The sequence below is a fragment of the Rhinatrema bivittatum genome, chromosome 5 (assembly GCF_901001135.1).
Source record: "Rhinatrema bivittatum chromosome 5, aRhiBiv1.1, whole genome shotgun sequence".
NCBI lineage: Eukaryota > Metazoa > Chordata > Amphibia > Gymnophiona > Rhinatrematidae > Rhinatrema > Rhinatrema bivittatum.
Window position 1 is genome coordinate 375752883 of NC_042619.1, and position 21160 is coordinate 375774042.

The window sequence follows — 21160 nt, forward strand, 5'->3', positions numbered from 1 at the left end:
AGAATTGTACAAATGTGAAGAGTAAATGAGTTCTGATCCCAAAACAAGTTTTTGAATTTCTCAGGAAATTAATCAGAATTTCCAGATAAGATACTTTAACACGGTAAACAATGTAGTTCCACTTTCTTGATGCCATTTAAACATTTTGGAAAGCATTCAAAATTTTTTTTTGCATACAACTTAATCTCCTCAAGGCACGAACTACATAGTGTGATTTATTTGCCTCCCAGAAATGACTCTTAACTAGTGACCATGTCGAATATGTGGCTCTCCTTTTTTTTTTTTAATACTTTATCACAGTATATTGTCAGCACGTGACCCACTTTGTCTACTTCTATTATAAAAGTTTTTGCTAAATGCTTTACATCATATTTCATCAACCAAAATATTTTAATGTATATGCCATACTATATATATTGCTACTCAAATACAATTACTTTCCCATTTCTTTGTTTTCTCTCATTTCAAATGTTTTTTTTTTTTTTTTTTTTTTACTGTTAACAGATTTGGTAACCAAAACTTCCACTATGTTTAATTAGGACTTCTTATTGAAAGAATAGAGATGGATCTTAAGGTGAGCTCACATGGAGTTCAGGATGTGGTAGTTGCCTTGATTAGAGAGCCTGTAAAAGGAAAGCTGAGGATTTTTCTATTCGTTGGGATATTAATTTCTTTTACAGTATCCAGATAGGATTTTTGAAGGTCTTTAACAAGCCTTCCATTTTGAGCCATTGAACATTCACCTTATTTTCTTTTTCTGTTAAGCAGGGCTGAATTAGCCATAACTTGCACGGATGACATAAGAACATAACATAAAAACATAAGAGAATGCCATACTGGGTCAGATCAAGGGGCCATCAAGCCCAGCATCCTGTTTCCAATGTGGCCAATCCAAGTCTCAAGTACCCAAACATTAGATAGATCACAAGCTACTATTCCTTATTAATTACCGTAATAACAGCTTATGGATTTTTCCTCTAGGAACTTATCCAAACCTTTTTTAAACCCAATAACACTAGCTGCTGTAACCACATCCACTGGCAATGAATTCAGAGCTAAACTATGCACTGAATGAAACAATTTTCTTCCATTTGTTTTAAATGAGCTACTTGCTAACTTTATGGAGTGCTCCCCTCTTCAGTCTTTTTTTTTTTTTTTTTTTCCCCTGCGAAGTGTTTACCTTGCGGTAGTGGAGGTCTGCTCTTCATTCCTGTTTTAAAAGTATTTTCCAGTTTATTTTCGGCCGTTTCTGCACTGGGTCCCTCTTCACCGCTTGGCTTATTGTGGTCGATTCCCGGGATGTTGCTATCTAGTGGCCACTGGCCATCAACCACTCGCCCGCTGTTTTTTTTTTTTTTTTTTTTTTTTTGTGACATTGTCCAGTTTTCAATGCCCTAGTGCCTGCGGACCATGTCCATCACTGATGCGCATGAGGTTTGTATCCTCTGCCTGGGGGTGTCGCCATTGCCAAGCAGACTACATCTCCTTCTGTTATGCCCAGGTGGAGCTGCATCTTGGGGGTCATGTCAAGGCTCACTCCTGAGGGCCACTTGCGAGTAGTTCCCATCACATTATTGTTTGGATAAGGACAAGTACACACCACAGCAGGTTTGGCCAATCTGCCCTTCGGGACTTGTTTTGAGGTGTAGAACCCAACTGTGTTCTCGCCTAGAACCTGTTTTTGTTCACGTTGTCCCCTCTCCCCGTTACCACTTATTTTGGTGTTTGGTTGGTCCCCCCCTTTTATGTTGCAGGGGCAACCTGAAGCCAGGGATTCACTCATGTGTGCTTTCTCTGAGGACAAGCAGGATGGTAGTCCTCATATATGGGTGACATCTTTGGATGGAGCCCGGCACGGAAAACTTGTCAAAGTTTCTAGAACTTTGAGCCTCATTGAGCATGCTCACGCATGCAATATACCACACACCTACGTGGGATGCCCTCAGTCTTATATCATGGAATTCAGAAGAAGAATAAAAATAAAATGAAAAACCCCCCTCATGTTGGAAACCCAACTTCGCAGGGTGACAGGCGGGTTTCGTGAGGACTGACATCCTGCTGTCCTCAGAGAGCACCTGTTACAGGTACGCAACTTTGCTTGCTTCACCCTTCTTTCTCTAAATCAGTGGTTCTCAACCCTGTCCTGGGGACCCCCCCAGCCAGTCGGGTTTTCATGATATCCACAATGAATATGCATGAGAGAAAATTTGCATGTTATGGAGGCAGTGCATGCAAATTTTCTCTCATGCATATTCATTGCGGATATCATGAAAACCCGACTGGCTGGGGGGGGTCCCCAGGACAGGGTTGAGAACCACTGCTCTAAATGTATCTTGTATGGTTGCGGCTGTACTATTTAGCGGGTCTATTCACTAAGGGGTAGATTTTAAAAAGCTGCGCGCAGGCTTACATGTGCGCGCGCTACCTGGCGCGCGCACATGTACGCCTAATGTCATAACATGCGCATGTTATAAAATCCGGGGTCGTTGCGCGCAAGGTGGGTGCACAATTGTGCACCTTGCGTGTGCCGAGCCGCGCTGCCTTCTTCCGTTCCCTCCCAGGCCGCTACGCTTCCCCCTAACCTTCCCCCCAAGACTCTAGTCTTACCTTTTGCTCCTGCCTCCGGACAGGCATGAGTTGCACACACTGGCAGCAGCCTGCCGGCACGCGATCCTCCAACACAGAGGCAATGGCCGCTACGTCTGAGGCTTCTGGCCCCGGCACTTACACGGGTCCCAGGGCTTTACGCGCGTCGCTAAGCATTTTTTAAAATAGGCCCGGGGCGCGTAACCTCCCTCTATGCGTGTAAATCCACGAAAATCTACCCATAAAGGTTTTCTCCCATTCTGTGCCTATGAGAAAAATGTTTAGTAAACAACCCCCTTAGTGTTATCATTCCAAAGCACTTTGTTCCAAAAAGATTCAGGGTTTTGTTTTGCATACTTTAGGTGACTTTTGTGATGGGATTATAGAAAAGACTTTCATTTGACAGCTCTCCCATGCCAGATCATTGTTGCATTAGCAACGCTGTACTGTGTGGACAATTACTCCAGTGTCTGCTAAATTTTTCAGCTGCTTGTTTACAATGATCTGTTCTGTTTTGCAGATCTGACTAGGTTTGGGCAGTTTTACTAGATTTTCTTTCTTTCGGATCTTGCCTTGATGTCAACTGTTCCACCTAACTTCTTTTTCTCGTCGGTGTTTTGACAATTGAAATCGCTAGCTGGAAGTGTTTCAAGCTGCTTTTTTTTTTTTAAATAATTTTTTACTCTTACAAGGTAGGGAAAATCTCTAATTTTGAAATGCCCAGATAGCTTCTTTGGTGCTTGACAGAACAATAGCAATCTGAGAAGTTTGAAGGGTCAGACTATTTGTTCAACTGTGGAGTTGTCTTCATCTGTTTAATTGAAGATTTTTTTTTTTTTTTTTTTTGTAAAAGCAATGAATCAACTAGAAGGGTGTCAAATTTTGCACATAATGTATTCGATCTGTTTAAAATCAGCAAATAGTAATTTTGTATTCAAGTTTGCAGAAAGATGTTGTGTAACTTTGTACCATGTAGAGGTTGTGTCAGCTTCTGTTCACATGTATGTTTCAATGAATCTAATTTGATCAGGGGTTCTTCAAACTTGTGTGCAAACTGTAGTGAGCACTAAAATTTGCAAATGTGATTAGCACATGCTATTGTGTATGTGTGCGCTTGCTGCACTGTTTGCAAATCCATTCGTACAATTATACATGGACCTTTGACAGTTACCTTCAGCATTTTTTTTTTTGGGTAATCTATATCTTGTTTACAAGGACACAAGCACAAATGCTTTGAGTGTGAATGTTATGGGACCAGGTGGTAAAATGTGTAGCTCTTTATTCAGTTTTCTGCGCTCAATTCCTACTCCTCAATTTTCGAGTTGCTCTGTAACTCTAAACTAACAGGCATATTAGCAGAATTCAGTCACTTTCCTTTTAGGCTGAACTTGTGTCCGGAAAGGATACGTGTTGAGCTCTTAGGGTATTTGCTACACCCCCTATATCGGATGCCAAGTGCACAGACACAGAAATGGAGCTTTTACTTTGTCAGTGTATTGAAGGCAAAATCAACATGGGTACATCTTTGTGTAGAATAGTTTTGGAAAAAAAAAAAAAGTACTGATTCAGCTGTGGTAAGACTTCAGTGCTTGGAAGGTGCTTGGTTAAATGATTTGTCTCTCTTGCTTGTTACTGTTGGACAAACATCCCCCTCCCATTGAATCTTAAACTTTGGTAAGTGAAGGAAGAGGAAGGTGTGTGGTGCAAACCCCCAGCTTAGTCACTTGTATTCCATACTATTTATATATGGGTGTATTAAAAAAAAAAATTGGACTTCACTGTTTTCTTTCTTTTTTACAGGGCCGGCATGTTAAAACAGGTCAACTGGCAGCCATCAAAGTCATGGATGTTACAGAGGTAAGGGATAACATCTGTTCTAACTTATTGGATAGTAACATTTAACAAGTTATTTTAGGAGAACGTCTGTTTATCCATTTCGGGTTCCCTAAAGACTGATGCTCTGCCTTAATGCACGATAGAAGTTGTAATTTTTAATGTGACCCGGGTTGTTAGGACATCTGGTTTATTATGGCGTAGTCTGATGCCTTTCAGAATACCTATTTTAAATAACTCAGTTTATGATTGCACAGAATCCTATAAAGAGGTGACTGGAAGGGAAATGTTTTCTAGTTTTTGAAAGGCTTCATGTGCAAACATTTTCTTTTGTGCAGCTTTTTATAAGCTGAGTCGAAATTTGTGCGCTATGAGCCAGTGTAATGCAAATATTGGGATTTCTTGTTGGCACTGTTTTGCCATGTGCACAGGATTCACGACGTGTGTGCACAAATGCAGTGCTTAAGTGATTATTCTATCTCTATATTTCTAAGTAAGATTTGTTGTACATAAACTATTCCAGGAGCATGTTTATGCAGTTCTTAAACTATGATGGAGAATCTCTTCTTTCTAGATTTTAGCTGCTATTACAGTTAAAATTATTAATGTCCAATCTAAATCCCCTTTGCTTCAAATTTAAGACCATAACTACTTTTACTTTCCCCCAGAAAAGATGGAGAAGCAATTGCATGTTTGTTTAAACTGTTAAGTATTTAAAAACTTATCAAGTTACTCTTCAGTCATCTTTAGGATAAACAAACCCAGCTCCTTTAATCTTTGCTCATGCTTCTTAGCTAGTCCCCTTATTCTCTGTTCCCCAAAATACTTGTGCTCCAGCAAAGTTCTTACCCATGATGAAAAGGAGCAGACCTGGATCTATCAGTGGGAACTCATTATATCTGTGCCTAGGGTGGCAAACATTTAGGGGTGGCAGGCTGGTCATGATTTGCTGCCTTCCAGCTCTACTGAATCTCATTCAGTAGAGAACAGCCCTCTGCTACCCTGAAACGCTCTTACAGGCGGTGGGGGAGGCAAAAGTATCAAAAGTGCCCAGGGGTGGCAAAATCCTAAATCCCGTCCCTGAATAGGAGAATCATATTTTCCTAGCGTGTAGCAGATGGACTCAGGACCAATGGGTATAGTGTAATCCTGATAGCAGTTGGAGACAGATCAGATTTAAATCTGACGTCAGCCCTTGTACATATACCCCTGCAGGAAGTGCAGCTCTTCAGTATTTTCCATCTCCATAGCAGTTAGGGACTCTATGCACACTCGCACAGCGTTAGAGTAATTTTACCAAAGAAAACCAAAATAAGAAATCTTACCTCTACAGACGAGCCCACTCTCCTGCGGTGACACCTACTGGGTCGTCCGTCCCCCCCCCCCCCCAGTTGAGAATTCCCGAGGTGATTTCAGCGATCCCTCGGAGGTAAGCCTCGGACCGGCAGCTGACCCTCGGCGGAGACCTAGCCCCCAACCGGGTGAGGCTGAGAGGCAGCAGGTGCAACTTCGAGCGCGGCGGTGAAGGTATTTTCCCTCTCCCCCCTGCAGCCGTAGACCTCCCGGAACAAGACCGGGAAGCGCCGAGACAAGGTAAGGTAGAAATCTATTGAAAAGTCTCCGGCCTCCGAAGCTCGAGGAATCGCACAGGTCGCCAGCTGGCACCAGTGCCACCGGGTTGATCTTCCCTAGTAGGGCTAGAACCCAGTCAGATCCGAGGGTCTTCCCACATGGAGACCCTCCGAGGTGGTCGCCATATTGTCCGCGTGGTCGCAGTCACCATTTTGATCTTTTCGCTGCCCTGTCCGCCGTTCCGATCCGTGCGCACAGAGGCGAACCGTACAATATCGCGCGCCCAAGTACCGTGCGCACAAGCAACGCACATAGCCACACGCTTACTGTGCCGGGCGCATAACTTCGATCTGTGCGCATAACAGCACGCATATCTCCCTGAGCGCGCACCAAACCTAGGCGCACAACTGTATCTTACGCGCACAAGCCATAGCACCACCGGAAAATAAACTCAAAGCTCAGGGCCTTTGCCCAGCATGCCACATTAGAGCTGCACAGCATGAGGAGGCCATCTGTGTATTCAGTGCGAAGAGGCCCAAGGGGATCCAACTAATGGCCCTCCCTAGCCGGTACCGGGTTCCAGCCTCTCAAGCAGTACGCCGGACCTAGCATTGCACAGCGGGACCCCCCCCCCCCCCTCAAACGGGGCTCCACAGGGACGCGGCACCCCTTAGTCTAGACCCAGCATCTATCTCCTGGGTGGAATTATTCAAAGGTCTGCATACCTTCTTCCACATGCAAACAGGGCCTCCTATAATACGGCCACAGGCTCCACCAGAGGACCTCAACATCCCAGGACCCTCTATGCCCAGGGACGTGATCCCACTGCCCAGAAGCCTCATGTTCGGGGACACGGATAACTCTGAGGATTCAGAACCCCTGGAGGAAGGGGAACTACCTCCGGGGATGGAGCCCCACCGAACCATGAGAGCTTCTTCACCAAGGACGAGCTCCAGACCTGGTCACACATCTTAAAAGAGCTTGCTATCCCGGTCACAAGTGCCTCCGGGGAACCTAAGACGGAACCCTCTACTAGAGGGACTCCATCAGACCTCCCGCCATTTCTCTCTATTGCAAGCCGCCCAGCAACTAATTGACCTGGGATGGGATGCCCCAGAAGCTACATTCAAAGGGGGGTGGGCTCTGGCAGCCATGTACCCTCTGGACCCTGCCGCCAAAAATCTCCTGGCATGTCCGAAAGTGGATGCCATGGTCTGCATGGTCTCGAAGCGCACTACTCTCCCGGTGGAGGGAGGAGCAGCACTCAAGGATGCTCAAGACAGACGTCTGGAATCTATCCTCAAACAGTCCTTTGACGTCTCCGCTATGTCTTTACAGATCGCGGCCTGCTGTGCCGTGGTGACACGCGCCTGCTTATCACACACCAGGAGCAACACTCCTGGGGAGGCCCTGGAACCAGCAGTATTATTCCCCACGGACGCCGCTTCTGATCTGGTGCGTACCACAGCTAGAGGAGTGTCATCCACCGTGGCAGCCAGAAGACAACTCTGGCTCCTAAACTGGTCAGCCGACGCATCCTCCAAAACTAGACTCACAAGGATGCCTTTCAAGGGAACACTCCTGTTCAGAAGCGAACTAGAGAAACCAGCCAACAAATGGGGTGAGTCCCCACTGCAGCGGCTATCGGAGGACAGGAGTAAGAGAAAACAGCGATCCTTCCCCTGAACCTCCAGGGGCAGAGGATCACAGCGCTTCAACTCGTATAGAAGCACATATCAAGCGGCCTGCCCTGCAGGCTGAAGCCAGTCCTTTCGGAACAAGCACAACCAAAGGGGAGCCAGCTTGGGCCCAGGCCCCAGCTGCACCCCACAATGAAAATCAGCCGACCCGTCCAAAGGAAGAAGCCATAGGGGGCAGACGCCCTATTCTACCAAAGATGGGTCGAGAGAACTTCGGACAAGTGGGTCCTATCCATCATTCGAGAGGGATATTACATGGATTTCCACCACCTCCCTCTGGACAAGTTTGTGGAATCTCCCTGCCATGACCCTTCCAGGAGGATGGCAGTGGAAGCTACATTGACCAGATTGCTAGCCTTAGAGGCTATAACCCCGGTGCCTCCACAGCAAATAACTACTGGACATTATTCCATCTATTTTATCATCCCCAAGAAAGAAGGAACATTCAGACCCATCCTGGACCTCAAGATGGTCAACCGTCACCTGAAGATTCTTCGCTTCCGCATGGAAACCCTACGCTCTGTAATAAGGGCGATACAATCGTGAAAGTTCCTTACATACCTGGATCTGTCAGAAGCCTACCTACACATTCCGATCAATCTAGATCAGCGTTTTCTACGCTTCTCGATCCTGGACCGTCACTACCAGTTCCGGGCACTACCATTCGGGTTAGCCACTGCTCCCCGGACGTTCACCAATATCATGGTGGTGGTGGCAGCAACACCGAGGAAGGAAGAAAGCCGCGTGCACCCTTATCTAGATGATTGGCTGATCAGGGCGAAATCCCCAGAAGAAAGCCACCAGGCAACCAACAGAGTCAAAACTCTACTGGAGAACCTCGGGTGGGTGGTCAACACAAACAAGAGCTACCTGCTGCAGCCCTCCCAATCTCTAGAATTCTTGGAAGTCCGGTTCAACACCAAACAAGACAGTCATCCTGACACAGACAAGGAGATCAAAACTGATGACCCAGGTACGAACCCTGTTGAGCGAACTTCGCCCCACAGCATAGGATTACCTACAAGTCTTCGGCCTCATGGCATTCGCACTGGAAATAGTGCCATGGGCACGAGCTCACATGAGACCCCTACAACGCTCACTACTATCACGATGGAATACACTTTCCCAGAGCTACACTGTACGTCTTCAGCTCCCGGGCAGAGTTCGGGCCCAACTACGATGGTGGCTACAAGATGGCCATCTGAGCCAGGGAACGAGACTATCCTCACCAACCTGGATCTTGCTCACCAAGGATGCCAGCCTACAAGGATGGGGAGCACACTGCCAGGAGCTAACCGCCCAAGGGCAATGGAACAAAGAAGAGTCGGGATGGAACATCAATTGCCTAGAAGCCTGGGCAGTCAGACTAGCTTGCCTACGGTTCGGTCACAGACTCTGAGACAAAGCGGTCAAAGTAATGTCGGACAACGCCACAACAGTGGCCTACATCAACCGTCGGGGAGGAACCAGAAGCCAACAGGTTTCTCTGGAAATAGACCTCCTAATGTCATGGATGGAAGCGAATCTTCAAGAGATCTCGGCCATCCACATTGTCGGGAAAGACAACGACACTGCGGATTACCTCAGCAGAGAAAGTCTAGACCCAGGAGAATGGAGGCTGTCAACCACTGCATTCCAATTGATAGTAAACCGTTGGGGAACACCAACCATGGACCTCCTGGCAAACTGGTCCAACGCTCAAGTGCCCAGTTTCTTCAGCCCCAGGCGGGAATCCCAGTCCCAGGGAATCGATACCCTGGTACAGACCTGGCCAGAGGTGACTGTTATACGCCTTCCAGCCGTGGCCCCTATTGGCGCAATCATCCACAAGAGAGAACACCACAGGGGAGCAGTACTTCTAGTGGCCCCGGACTGGCCAAGAAGACTGTGCTACGCAGGGATGTGAAGACTGCTGACAGGGAGCCCCCTTCGGCTACCTCCACACAGAGACCTGCTCCAACAGAGACCGATCCTCCACATGGATCCAGCTCGATTCTCTCTTACGGTCTGGCCATTGAGAGGACTCTCCTAAGGAAGAGTGGCTACTCGAGGACAGTACTTGACACCCTACTCCAAGCACGGAAGTTCTCCACATCTCTAACAGACATAAGGATTTGCAGAGTATTCGAAGCCTGGGACGAGGACCGCCACATCATACCACACTCAGCCAAGATTCCTGCTATTTTAGAATTCCTGCAGAATGGCCTAGAGAAGGGATTGTCTCCCAACTCCATCAAGGTACAGGTGGCCGCATTGTCATGCTATGGAACCAAGAGCGAGAGCGGCAGCATAGCCTCTCACCCGGATGTCTCCCGCTTCCTGAAAAGTCAAGCAGATCCGACCACCCCTAAAGTGGCCGGTGCCTCTTTGGAACCTCAACCTGGTCCTAGATTTCCTAGCAGGAACCTCCTTCAGACCTATCCGCGGCCTGTCTCTCCGGCTATTAACATTGAAGACAGCCTTCCTACTGGCAGTCTGTTCGGCCCGTCGTATCTCCGAGCAACAAGCACTGTCCTGCCGAGAGCCGTTCCTCAGACTCACCCCGGGAACCATCCAGTTACACACAGTTCTGTCGTTCCTCCCCAAAGTGGTGTCTCACTTCCATCTCAAGCAAACCATCTCACTCCCATCGCCAGATGAGCATAAGAATTCGGAAGAGGCTCGAAGTCTAGGCCATCTCATCGTCGGCAGGCTCCTAGTCCGATACCTGGAAAGATCGGAATCTGTACGAAAGATGGACCATCTATTCGTCCTTCACAGCGGGAAGAAGCAAGGGGAAGTTACCTCGCGAGCAACCATAGCCCGCTGGATCAAAAAAGTCATCAAGGCTGCCTATGTAGAAGCAGGCAAGCCACCGCCTTAACAAGTCGAGGCCCATTCTACTAGAGCCCAGGCAGTGTCCTGGGCTGAAACCAAGATGCTGTCACCCACCGAGATCTGCAGGTCAGCGACCTGGTCCTCCATCAACACCTTCTCCAGGTTTTACCACCTGGATGTTCAGGCTTGGGAGGACACAGTATTTGCAAGGGCAGTACTAAGTGGGTCACGGGCAGCCTCCCACCCAGTTCGGGAGTAGCTTTTATACATCCCATTGGTCCTGAGTCCATCTGCTACATGCTAGGAAATGGAGAAATTACTTACCTGATAATTTTGTTTTCCTTAGTGTAGACAGATGGACTCAGCATCCCACCCACGGCTTCTGTTACTCATGTAATTCTCGGGTGACATCCCCGGGAGCAAGCGATTCACGGGTAAGCCATGCTTTCCTTTAGCTAGGACACCCATCCTACCAGGTGTTGACGCTTCTCGGTTGAGGGCACTGGTGGTCTCCAGCTATAACCAATTCAACCGGTTCAAGTTAATCGCATTATCCAAGTTATAAAGTTAATCGCGTTATTCAAATTATTCAGTCATGCATATATCCACAATGCTTTTTGAGGAGAATACTGAAGAGCTGCACTTCCTGCAGGGGTATATGTACTAGGGCTGACGTCAGATTGAAATCTGATCAGTCTCCAACTGCTAGCACGAGTACACTATACCCATTGGTCCTGAGTCCATCTGTCTACACTAAGGAAAACTAAATTATCAGGTAAGTAATTTCTCCATTTTTGGTGAGAGATTTAACCGGCTTGCTCTCTTGTTGTTCTTCATGCCTTTCTTGTGCATTGTGATTGTTCTGGTTTTGTCTCTCTCAAGAGGATGTTCGCTTTCCTGAACTCATTTTTCTCTGTTAGCTTCCCATGGGATCTTTCTAATCAATTAACATAATTTAGTCTGTTCTTGAAGCTTGTCTTTAACTTGCTTTTACTTTTGCTTTCCCTTTCTTTGGGTCTTAAACTTGTATTTCACAGTTGTTTGAGTTGTGTTATCTCCCAGCTTAGCTTCTTAAGTTGTCACCATTGGTACTGAAGAGCTCTCGCTCTCCCCTTCCCCCCCCCCCCCCCCCCCCCCCTCCCCCAAGTTGGTTTCCCCTGTCAATGCAAAAAGTTATCAAAGCTGTTTCAGGAACTAGACAAATTCAATTAAAAATGCCAGTGAATCCAAAAAGAGCATCCAAGATGCCGAAAATAAGGCTAGGCATGAAGGAAGGCGATCTTAGTTTTCAAACTAAATGTAATTGTCACTTTGTGCAACATATCACAAAACAATCACCTTTTCTGCAGGGGCAGCTCAAGTCAATCTGCTGCCTGAAGTGAGGGATAAGATGGCGCGCCTCCCCACCAAGCACTATGCAGGTCAAAACACCAAGATGGCCCTGGGAAGGGGGCAGTGGCGGCAAGGGGGACCCCTTGGAGTTTGTCCCTTTTGATAATTTGAAATGCTGTGGAAGTGGGCAGGCAGAGGTCAGAGTTCCCAGATAAGAATGTCAGTGATATTTTTAGGAAGCTGGGGGACCCTATCATCTCATCTGCTTCCCAGCCTTCCCTAGCATTTGAATCCTGGGGATGTGGGAGATAAGTGAACGGCAAGGGTCTGTGCATAGCGCACTCTTTCAGGGCTGGTGCAAGGGTATTAGGTGCTCTGCAAACCTTATAGCCTTGCATTCCCCCCCCTCTCCCCCTGTAGCTCTCACCACGCACACAGTTAAAAATTATGCATTTATAATATGATTTTTATATGAAAAAAGGCATTCAAAGTACAGATTTCCAATATTTACATGCAGTGCTGTGGTGACAGTGATGAAGCTCTGCAAAAAAAGACCCTTGGAGTCCATAGGCCTATTGTAAAGGGTTTGTACTTGGCCCTCAGAAAGCCATAAATAAACTGAAGTTCAACTAAACTATAGTAAACATCCCCTAACAAAATGACACTAAATGCCAGCACTCGAACAGTAAGAACCATTTGTATGAAAATGCAACACTGCAAATATTTCAGCAGGCCCTAAAACACCACAATACTATTAAGAAAAACAGAACAGGCCAGGCTGCTATAATCTTTACACAGAAAAGTACACAGTAGCAGAAAACCTCACCTCCACGCACCAGAACATAGACCGATCCTTGCCAAATACAGAATAAAGATAAACACACAGACAAAAACTGTACTGGAAACTGAAGAAAGCCAAACTCTGTATATAATGCATCAGTGGAAAAAACAAAATAAGGAAATATAAAACTATCATAATAAAACCATACTATTAAAATGCATATTTCAAGACAAGCTAATGAATACCGTTATATAGTTATATTCATATACAAATTTTTAAAAAATTTCCCAAAAGCCAATAAAATATTTCAAAACAGCAGATACATCAAATAATCATTAAAAGTAAGGATAAAAATAATCCGTTTTCCATTCCTGGGAACTTTTGATTTAGTCGCCTTGAAATTGTCCTGGATTAGTGTAGGAAGGGGAGCTACACACACTTCCTAACACACTATCATCTTCAAACACACACATGCTCGCTCACTCTCATATGCTCATACCCACACACATTCACATGCTCGCACGCATTCTTCCTCGCCTTCTCACATGCTTGCTTATACAAATACATGCTCGCTCCCACTTATTCCACTTCTCTTCTGTTCTCCTCTCACTCAACATTCTCTTCCTTTCCTCCTCATTCACTTACCCCACTTTCCCTTTCATCTTCTCTCGCTCACTCGGCCTCCTTTGTTTCCCTTCCATCCCGTATCGTTCACTTAACCCCCCCCCCCCCCCCCATGCCGTTCTCTCTCATCCCTCCCCTGCTCACACCCCTGTCTTCCTGTCCGCAGGGCCTGGAATCCTCACGGGCATGTCATAATGACATTATGCCTACGGGGCTTGGGATCCCCAAGGGAAATTCTTACTCCTGGCCATGGCATGTCAGATTTCTGCGCTGCCATCACTAGGTTTGTCTTTCTGCCCGTGGGCTCTGGGATACCCACAGGCGCACCATTATTTGGGGCGGTTGGTGATTTTTCTCTTCTGTCTGGGTGTGGATGTAGAGTGAGGCGGCCGCCACAGGTGTGTATTTTCAGGTACAATTTTTTGCCGCTCTAAAACTCTGCCGCCTGAGGCCGCAGTTTCACCCTGCCTCATGATAGAACCGCCCCTGCTTTTGTGTTGCTTTTTCTATTAATCATTTGCAGCCTGTAAAATATTGCTATGTGAAAAAACTCTGCCTCTGTTCTTCCCCCTCCCCAGCATCTTTCCTTGAACCCCCCTCTCTTCACTTACTAAAATTACTATGGTTTCAGATATCCTCAGTATACCTAGGAAGGGAAAACGGAGCAGATTATATAGGCCTTGTGACCTTCATCTGCTGTCTTGTTCTTCTGTGAACATGTGCTTTTTCAAGAATTTGTAAATTGTAAAGTTTGTGGATCATATCATATCTGTGATCAGTGGTTTTTTTTTTTTTTTGGAAAATTCACCCATTTGAACATGAACTGCATCAAGAATATTTATTTTCATTTATATTCTGCTTTTTGGCATTTCAAAGCAGATTATTCAGGCACTGTAGGTATTTCCCTATCCCCAGAGAGATTACAATCTGTTTTTAGAAGAGAGTACTCTGCACATTTCAAAGTGTGCCATGATGTAGGCTTTTTTTTTTTTTTTTGCGCTGATAAGGTGTGTTCAATATTTATCTATCACAGAGGGAAAGTTATTGGATTCACAAATTGTAGACAGTTTCTCCCAATGCATTGAACTTGGAGATGTGCTGTGACTTGCTGTATAACTTGTGATGTATAAGTCTCTTACTGTATTTTTTATAAAACAGTTCTTCACTATATTAACACACATGCTCGTTTTCAGCTTGCCTTTATACTCTCGTATGTCTTTCAAATTTGTAAGTCCATCATATGACGCTCAATATGCACTTATACCCGCTTTTACAGCGTCTATAGAATCATTTGTTTTTGGCAGTTTTTCCCCAACCCTGTCTTGGAGGCACCCTCAACCAGTTAGATTTTTAGGATACCCATTATGAATATGCATGAGAGAGCTGCCTACATTGGAGACCAGGGCATTCAAATCTCATGCATCTTCATTGGGGCAATCCTGAAAGCATGACTAGCTAGGTGTGCCTCCAGGAGAGGATTGGGAAACTCTGGTCTGTGGTTATCTTACCACTTTTTTATTTTTTTTGTTTAATTGCTCTTGTATTTAAAATGCCCCAAGCAAGGACCAATAAGGTATCTTTTTGCAAGTTGATAATAAAGATGTCTGAGGACAAAACAAGGACTCCAAACATCTTAGAAGGCAAAGCTAGGACCTGACATAGGTGCTGGTATGCCCGTGATAGCAGTGCTCATCCCCTGATGCAGAGGACATGCCTTGAAACACTGCACCAGTGTCTGCTCCTGGTTTTTGGCTTCAAAGAGATTTGGAAGTCTGGTTTTGACCATCGGCCTGCAAAAAGGTAAAGTTACCAGGCCTTGATTGGGGCATTTTAAGTGCAACCAAAAATAAACGATATAATCATTGGTCGTAGTGTTTTATCATAGATGCTGTAAGAGCACAAGAGTAAAAAGTGCATATGATGGTCTTTTTAAGAATTTGTAAGCCATATGAGTATAACAGCAGACTGAAAGAGCATTGGTTAATATAGGGGAAGAGTCTTTCCATTTTATGATTAGTTTGTGTTTGAGTCAGCCTGGAGATGAGCATTCAGATGATCAAATTTAATAGTGTTCTCGGGTTGGCTGGATCGTCTTCAGAGCAGGGTGCATCTGCCTTTAGCAACAGTTTCTGGGGAGTCTTTTTTTTGCCATTGGATACTTGAACATTTACGCTTCCTGTGGAAGATTTAACTTTCTACTAGGCAAGTGGCTTCACATTAAAGACTAAGCAGTATGGTGAATGTACTTGGCGTGGCCAAATCTTTCAGCCAGTGAGAAGCTACCTCACATCTAGTCATTTCAAGCTGGTGATAGCGACCAAGACACAGCTCTGTTTGGATTGCGTGTTAGGAACATCACTGTGGTGAGTGCCTGACACCTGAAGAACACAATTTAGAGAGGAACAAGATTTGAGGTGGTGTCCATTCACATTGTAAATGTAACCATTTTTCTTGATTGCTTCTCCTTCTAAAAGGTATTTAAGTGCTAAATTTTCAAAATAAAGCTGTGCCAAGGCCTATCGCATTGGATTTCGTTTACTAATTTTTTTTCCCCTTGTTAAGAATGGGAGGATCAAAGGTTTAGTAAATCAGGCATGCTCTAGTTTTGAACTATTTAATCTTCACTAGGGTGTGCAGAGGAAAAAATCTTTGTCCTTTCTATTTTTACATATTTGTGTGAATTTTGTTTCAATTTCCTTATTTTTTTGGGGGGTTTTGAAAAATAGTGCGTGCTATTTTCTGGTACCTAAATAAAAAAAAAAAAATGGGGGGAAAAAACTTTTAGATCTTGGGGTCTGTGGAGATCCCCTATTCTACATCTCGCTGACCCTGGAGGCAGTAAAGTTCCCCCAGAAAAGGTGGTATTTATATGAGAAACCCCATTCCCAGGTCCCATCCGCCAACCCCTCCCCTTGGCTAAAAAAAATCCCACCCCAGGATCTGTCGTCCTCATCTCCCACTCTAGCACACCTTCCTGACAATCCCCCTCACCCCTGGTAGTCTAATGGGGGGGCCCAGAGCAACCCCTATGCTCCCAAATCTGAAAGCCACTGTTTTCTGAAATGACACTGGCACATGATAGGGGCAAAGGGCTGGCTGGCGCCATTTTGGAGCAATACTGGTCACCACGCCCAGGAACATTCTAATTGCTCAGGGGAACTTGGTAAGTCTGGGAGCGGTCAGGAGGATGGGCAAGGGGTGTGGGTAAAGGGGCTGGCTCCCAGGATAGACTGTTTTTGAAAAAAGGGGGAGGGGGTTAGGGTGGGACCTGTGAACGGGACAGGGAATCTTTGGAGACCCCCTGGTTGAAATGTTTGTTTTGGGAGCCAGTGCGCACTATTTACAAATAGTGTGCACAAAAGAAGGAGAAATAAAACCACAATTTTTTTCTGTTGGGTTTAAAAAAAAAAAAATAAAATGACATGAAATGTAGATATTGGATAACGTTTATATTGCCTGTTTCAAACTGAAGCACATCCTGAGTATTAATATAGTTAACAACTTGTACCGTATCCTATTATGATGAAATCTTAGTAAATCTAAACAGGAGGAGGAAAAAAAATCCCAACTTAATTTAAATAATGCTGTAATTAACCCAGATTGTACCTGAATCTGCTCTCCTTCCTTTCCTTACTCAAGTTTAAGGTAAATGAGACTTCTCCCCCTGGCACATCTGTGTGCGCGCTCCTCCCCTTTTTAAAACCGCATATTTCGAGGGCCCGTCTATTGGCTTGTTCATGAGGAGTACCTGGGCTCATTCCTCAGGCCAGGTCCTCTGCTTTCCATAGAGGCTGGTGATACTGCAGTCCTCGTGCAGCAGGGATACTGGCTGGGTTTGGTAACACTCATGCATGACCCCCGACCAAGGACCTGTTGGTGCTATGACTGGGCTGGGTGAGTTGAAAGAGAATATAAAACAGGGGATGCAATCCTAATGTAGTGCCTTTCAAAGGCCGTTCCACCTGAGTCAGAAGTGCAAAAGCAGCAGGGGGGAAAAGCGGGCCAGTAAAAACCACTCCGTGTTATGGCTGTAAAGATTAAGTGCAGGAAATAGACTTCACAAGCAGTGGCAATGGAGCAATTATGTATTTTTGTAATTTGTTTTCCATTCAAATTATACATGTAAAGCATTTGAGTCGCTTAATCTGATATCTACCTTGCTTTCTAATTTTGTTAACTTTATATTCGTTTTTTTCCTCTCTCATGTCTACCATTTTCTGCCTCAATTTCGTCTCTCCATAGTTGTCTTTTGCTTACTGTATTGGGTCATAAGATGCACGCACACAAAGTGGCCTAATATTGTCCCGTTTTATCGTCTGATGGTTTCTCTCTCCCCCCCTGCCCACCCCACTAACCACAGAAGCATGGAGGAGATGACCTAGGGTAGTGAATATTAAAACAGGTGGTCAGAGGGGGAGGCAAGCATCAAGCGGATTGGAGAATGGGAAATAAACAGGAGGATGGGTGTGAACAAAGGGAGGGAGGAGGCCCCTGGAAAGGAAGAGGTAGAGATTTGTCCTTGAAGGCTGAAAGAAGCATTTAACTGGATGGATGCATCCAGAGACATTCCTTTTAGGATCATATTAATTGAAATATATGTTCCTAACTTTTTTTTTAAATTTTAAAACCTCTGTTCATCTTAGGAGTTTTGCATTTATCACGTTATATTATCTTGCCAGTGCTGTTGCCAGGGTTTAGACATTGTGTGGGGGAGGAAAGATCTGTGCATTTACAGTGCTGAGGTAGTTGGGAGTCCCTAATTCTAGAAGTGGGAAAGGACAAACAGACTGCAAGTCACTATGACAGTCTAGGAGTTTTAGGCCACATGCACCTCTTGTCATCCTTTTTCTTTCTGCCCTTTTCCCTAAATGTTCTCTGGTTTGCCTATTATAAAACTAATGGACCAAATTCCTGTGCTGATCTTGATTCAAGTGGGGAAGTGCTGGCCTCTTGAGTTCACTGAAAATTGCTGGAGATGAGTAGCAGGGAGTATCAGAGCCAGAGAGGTGCTGACATTTTTTTTTTTTTTTCAAAGCATTTTATTGGGTGACAATTAGAATACATCAATAACAACATACAAAACATGTCAACATGCCTCCCGAATTTTCAGATTATCGCTGAAATTTTTAAATGATTTGGGGAGGGCTCGCCCCACTCTTTGTATTTGGGGTGGGACATGTAGGTGACGAGACTCCACTGGGGAGTGGTATGAACTTTGAGAACAGTAGGGGCTCCATCTGCAACACTGGTGCTGCACTCGTATTCAAAATACCTGGGCTAGTTCTAGTAATCTCATAATGTTGGTCCATGAATTTTGAAAATGTGGTTGCTGGCATTGCAGATGCAGCAGCGGTGGTGGTGCTGGTTGACCAGAAGAGGCAGGATTTTGTTGTAGCTCCATTTGTTGCTGAGGACGCAGGAGCTGTGGGGGACAACTTCTTTCTCTTTCTGAATGCAGGTGGTCAATGAAAGGAGCCCTTGTGCCCCCTTCTCTCCTGCTGGTCCCTGAGGCAAGTATCAGCCAACATGTAAATATCTCCTTGAGATGTTATTTTGGTACTTTAACATTGCTGATCACTGTCCTAGAACAAGGTCGTGATGTGTGGCTCAAAGGGGGATCAACTCAAGAATGAGAAGGAGTCTTTTTTTTTTTTTTTTTTTCCCCCACAGAAAGGGTTAGGAATATATGAAATAAGGCTTTATTTATTTATTTAAAAGTATTTGTATACCGTTTTTACAAACAATGTTTAATCAAAACGGTTTACATAACTGAATAAAATTAAAGGGGGTCGGACATTGGAAGGCCTGTACCCCTTGGATCCGTCTGAGAGCGTGTTTGCGTTTTGTCAAAGTGGATGCTCTGTTATGTGCAGTTTCTAAGCAAGCGACTGCCCTCATAGAGGGCGGAGCGGCCTTGAAGGATGTACATGATTGAGGCTATTCTTAAGCAAGCCTTTGAGGCAATGGTAATGAATTTACAGATTGCTTCCTGTTGCGCCCTAGTGGTGAGATCTTGTCTGCTTCTCCCTCAGGAGGTGGTTGAGTCTGGGAATTCCAGAGTGGTTATGGAGCCTGCTGCTGCCTTTTTAGTAGACACAGGCTGTGATTTGGTCTGGATTTTAGGGCAGAGGAGTGGCTTTGGTGACAGCGGCCAGGCATCAACCCTGGTTGCAAAATTGGTCAGATGACACAGCTTGCAAAGCCAATCTTACCAAGATGCCCTTTAAAGGCTCATTCTTGTTTGGGAGCGAGTTGGAAAAACTGGCCAGTAAGTGGGGCGAGTCTCTGATGCTTTGGTTGCCGGTGGATAAGTTACAGTGCCCCTTTGGTATGAGAGGTCGTTGCCAGAGTTCCAGTCATTTTCATCCCTACAGAGGGACGACCATTCAGCAGACTCTGCCTTTGGGTAGGTCTCAGTCGTTTCATCCCCGGCAGCCCAAGAGAGGAGCGGGCTCGGGTGGTGGACCTTCCAGAGCTACTCAATGATGATTTGCCGACCCACCTTCCAGAACAGGGGGATGTCTCTTAGAGGTGGGTCGAGATCTTCTTGGACAGGTGGGTCCTGGAGGTGATATGTGAAGGATATGCACTAGTTTTGCAGTATTCCTCGGACCGTGCTCATGGTGTTTCCTTGCCACTTCCCGCAGAAGAAGCAGGCAGTGGAGTTCATGCTTCAAAGGCTTCTCAGACTGAGGGCTGTGGTTCTGGTGCCCATGTCTCAAAGAATTGGGAAATATTCCATTTATTTTGTTGTGCCCAAGAAGGGAGGGCTCCTTTCATCCCATCTTGGCTCTCTAGAGGGTCAGCTGTTGCTTGAAGGTGATTCATTTTTGAATGGAAACATTATGCTCTGTAATAATGGTGGTGCAGTCAAGGGAATTTCTGACCACCTTGGATCTGTCATAGGCTTACCTTCATATTCCCATCAGATTGGAACACAAACACTTTCTATGCTTTGCGGTGTTGGGGCACCATTTTCAGTTTTTAGGCACTGCCTTTTAGTCTTGCCATCACTCCTAGAACATTTTCCAAGACTATGGTGGTGGTAGCAGCAGCCTTCTGAAAAGAAGGAATCTTGGTGCACCCATATTTAGATGACTGGCTGATTCGAGCCAGGAAGAGGAAGAGGGTCGCCTGATGACACAGGGTGATCTCCTTATTGCAGGAGCTCGGTTGGGTGGTGAACCTGACTAAGAACAATCTTCAACCTTTCTAGTCGATGGCATGTCTGGGGGTCGGTTGACATGGGTCAGGACAGAGTTTTTCTACCAGAAGTTCGGATCCAGCGATTCTCAAATGCGTCAGTTGATGAATACCTTACGCCTGATGGTGTGGTCCTACCTAAAGGTACTTGGTTTGGCAGCTATCCTGGAGTGGTGCTGTGGGTGAAGGCGCATATGTGTCCTCTTCAGCGTTCTTTGCTATCTCATTGGAACCCACAGTCTCAGGATTATGCGGTTTGGCTCCACTTGCTGATGGAAATCTGCTCCTGCCTCCAATGGTGGTTGCAGGAGGATCATCTGAGAAAGGGAGTTCCCTTGTCCCCTCTGACCTGGGTTGTACTCATGACAGATGTGAGTCTCCATGATTAGTAGGTTCATGTCTGGAGTTAACGGCTAAGGGTGCTGGAATGCCGAAGAGTCCTGCTGGAACACAAATCACCTGGAGGCCCAAGCAATATGGCTGGCATGCTTGCAGATCAGTCACAGGCTGCGGAATCAAGCGGTTCGCGTGATGATAGACAATGCGACAACTGTGGCCTATATCAGTCACCAGGGAGGAACCAAGAGCCTGCAAGTGTCACAGGAAGAAGACCAGTTGATGTAATGGGCGGAAGGTCATCTTCCTACAATGTGAGAGACTGAGGTAATCTGCAAAGACAATGTAAGAGTGGACTTTCTCAGCAGGGAGCATC

The 21160-nt window shown here is 45.6% G+C and overlaps 1 protein-coding gene across 9 annotated transcripts in view; it reads left to right on the forward strand.

Moving 5' to 3' along the window:
* The window catches only part of MAP4K4 (mitogen-activated protein kinase kinase kinase kinase 4), a 491439-nt gene that overhangs the window by 147306 nt on the left and 322973 nt on the right, over window positions 1–21160 (forward strand). For all 9 annotated transcript variants that reach the window (XM_029604813.1, XM_029604806.1, XM_029604807.1 and 6 more), the window contains exon 3: window positions 4387–4443. In XM_029604813.1, coding sequence (XP_029460673.1) covers window positions 4387–4443 — 57 coding nt within the window. The remainder of the gene's footprint in view (window positions 1–4386; window positions 4444–21160) is intronic.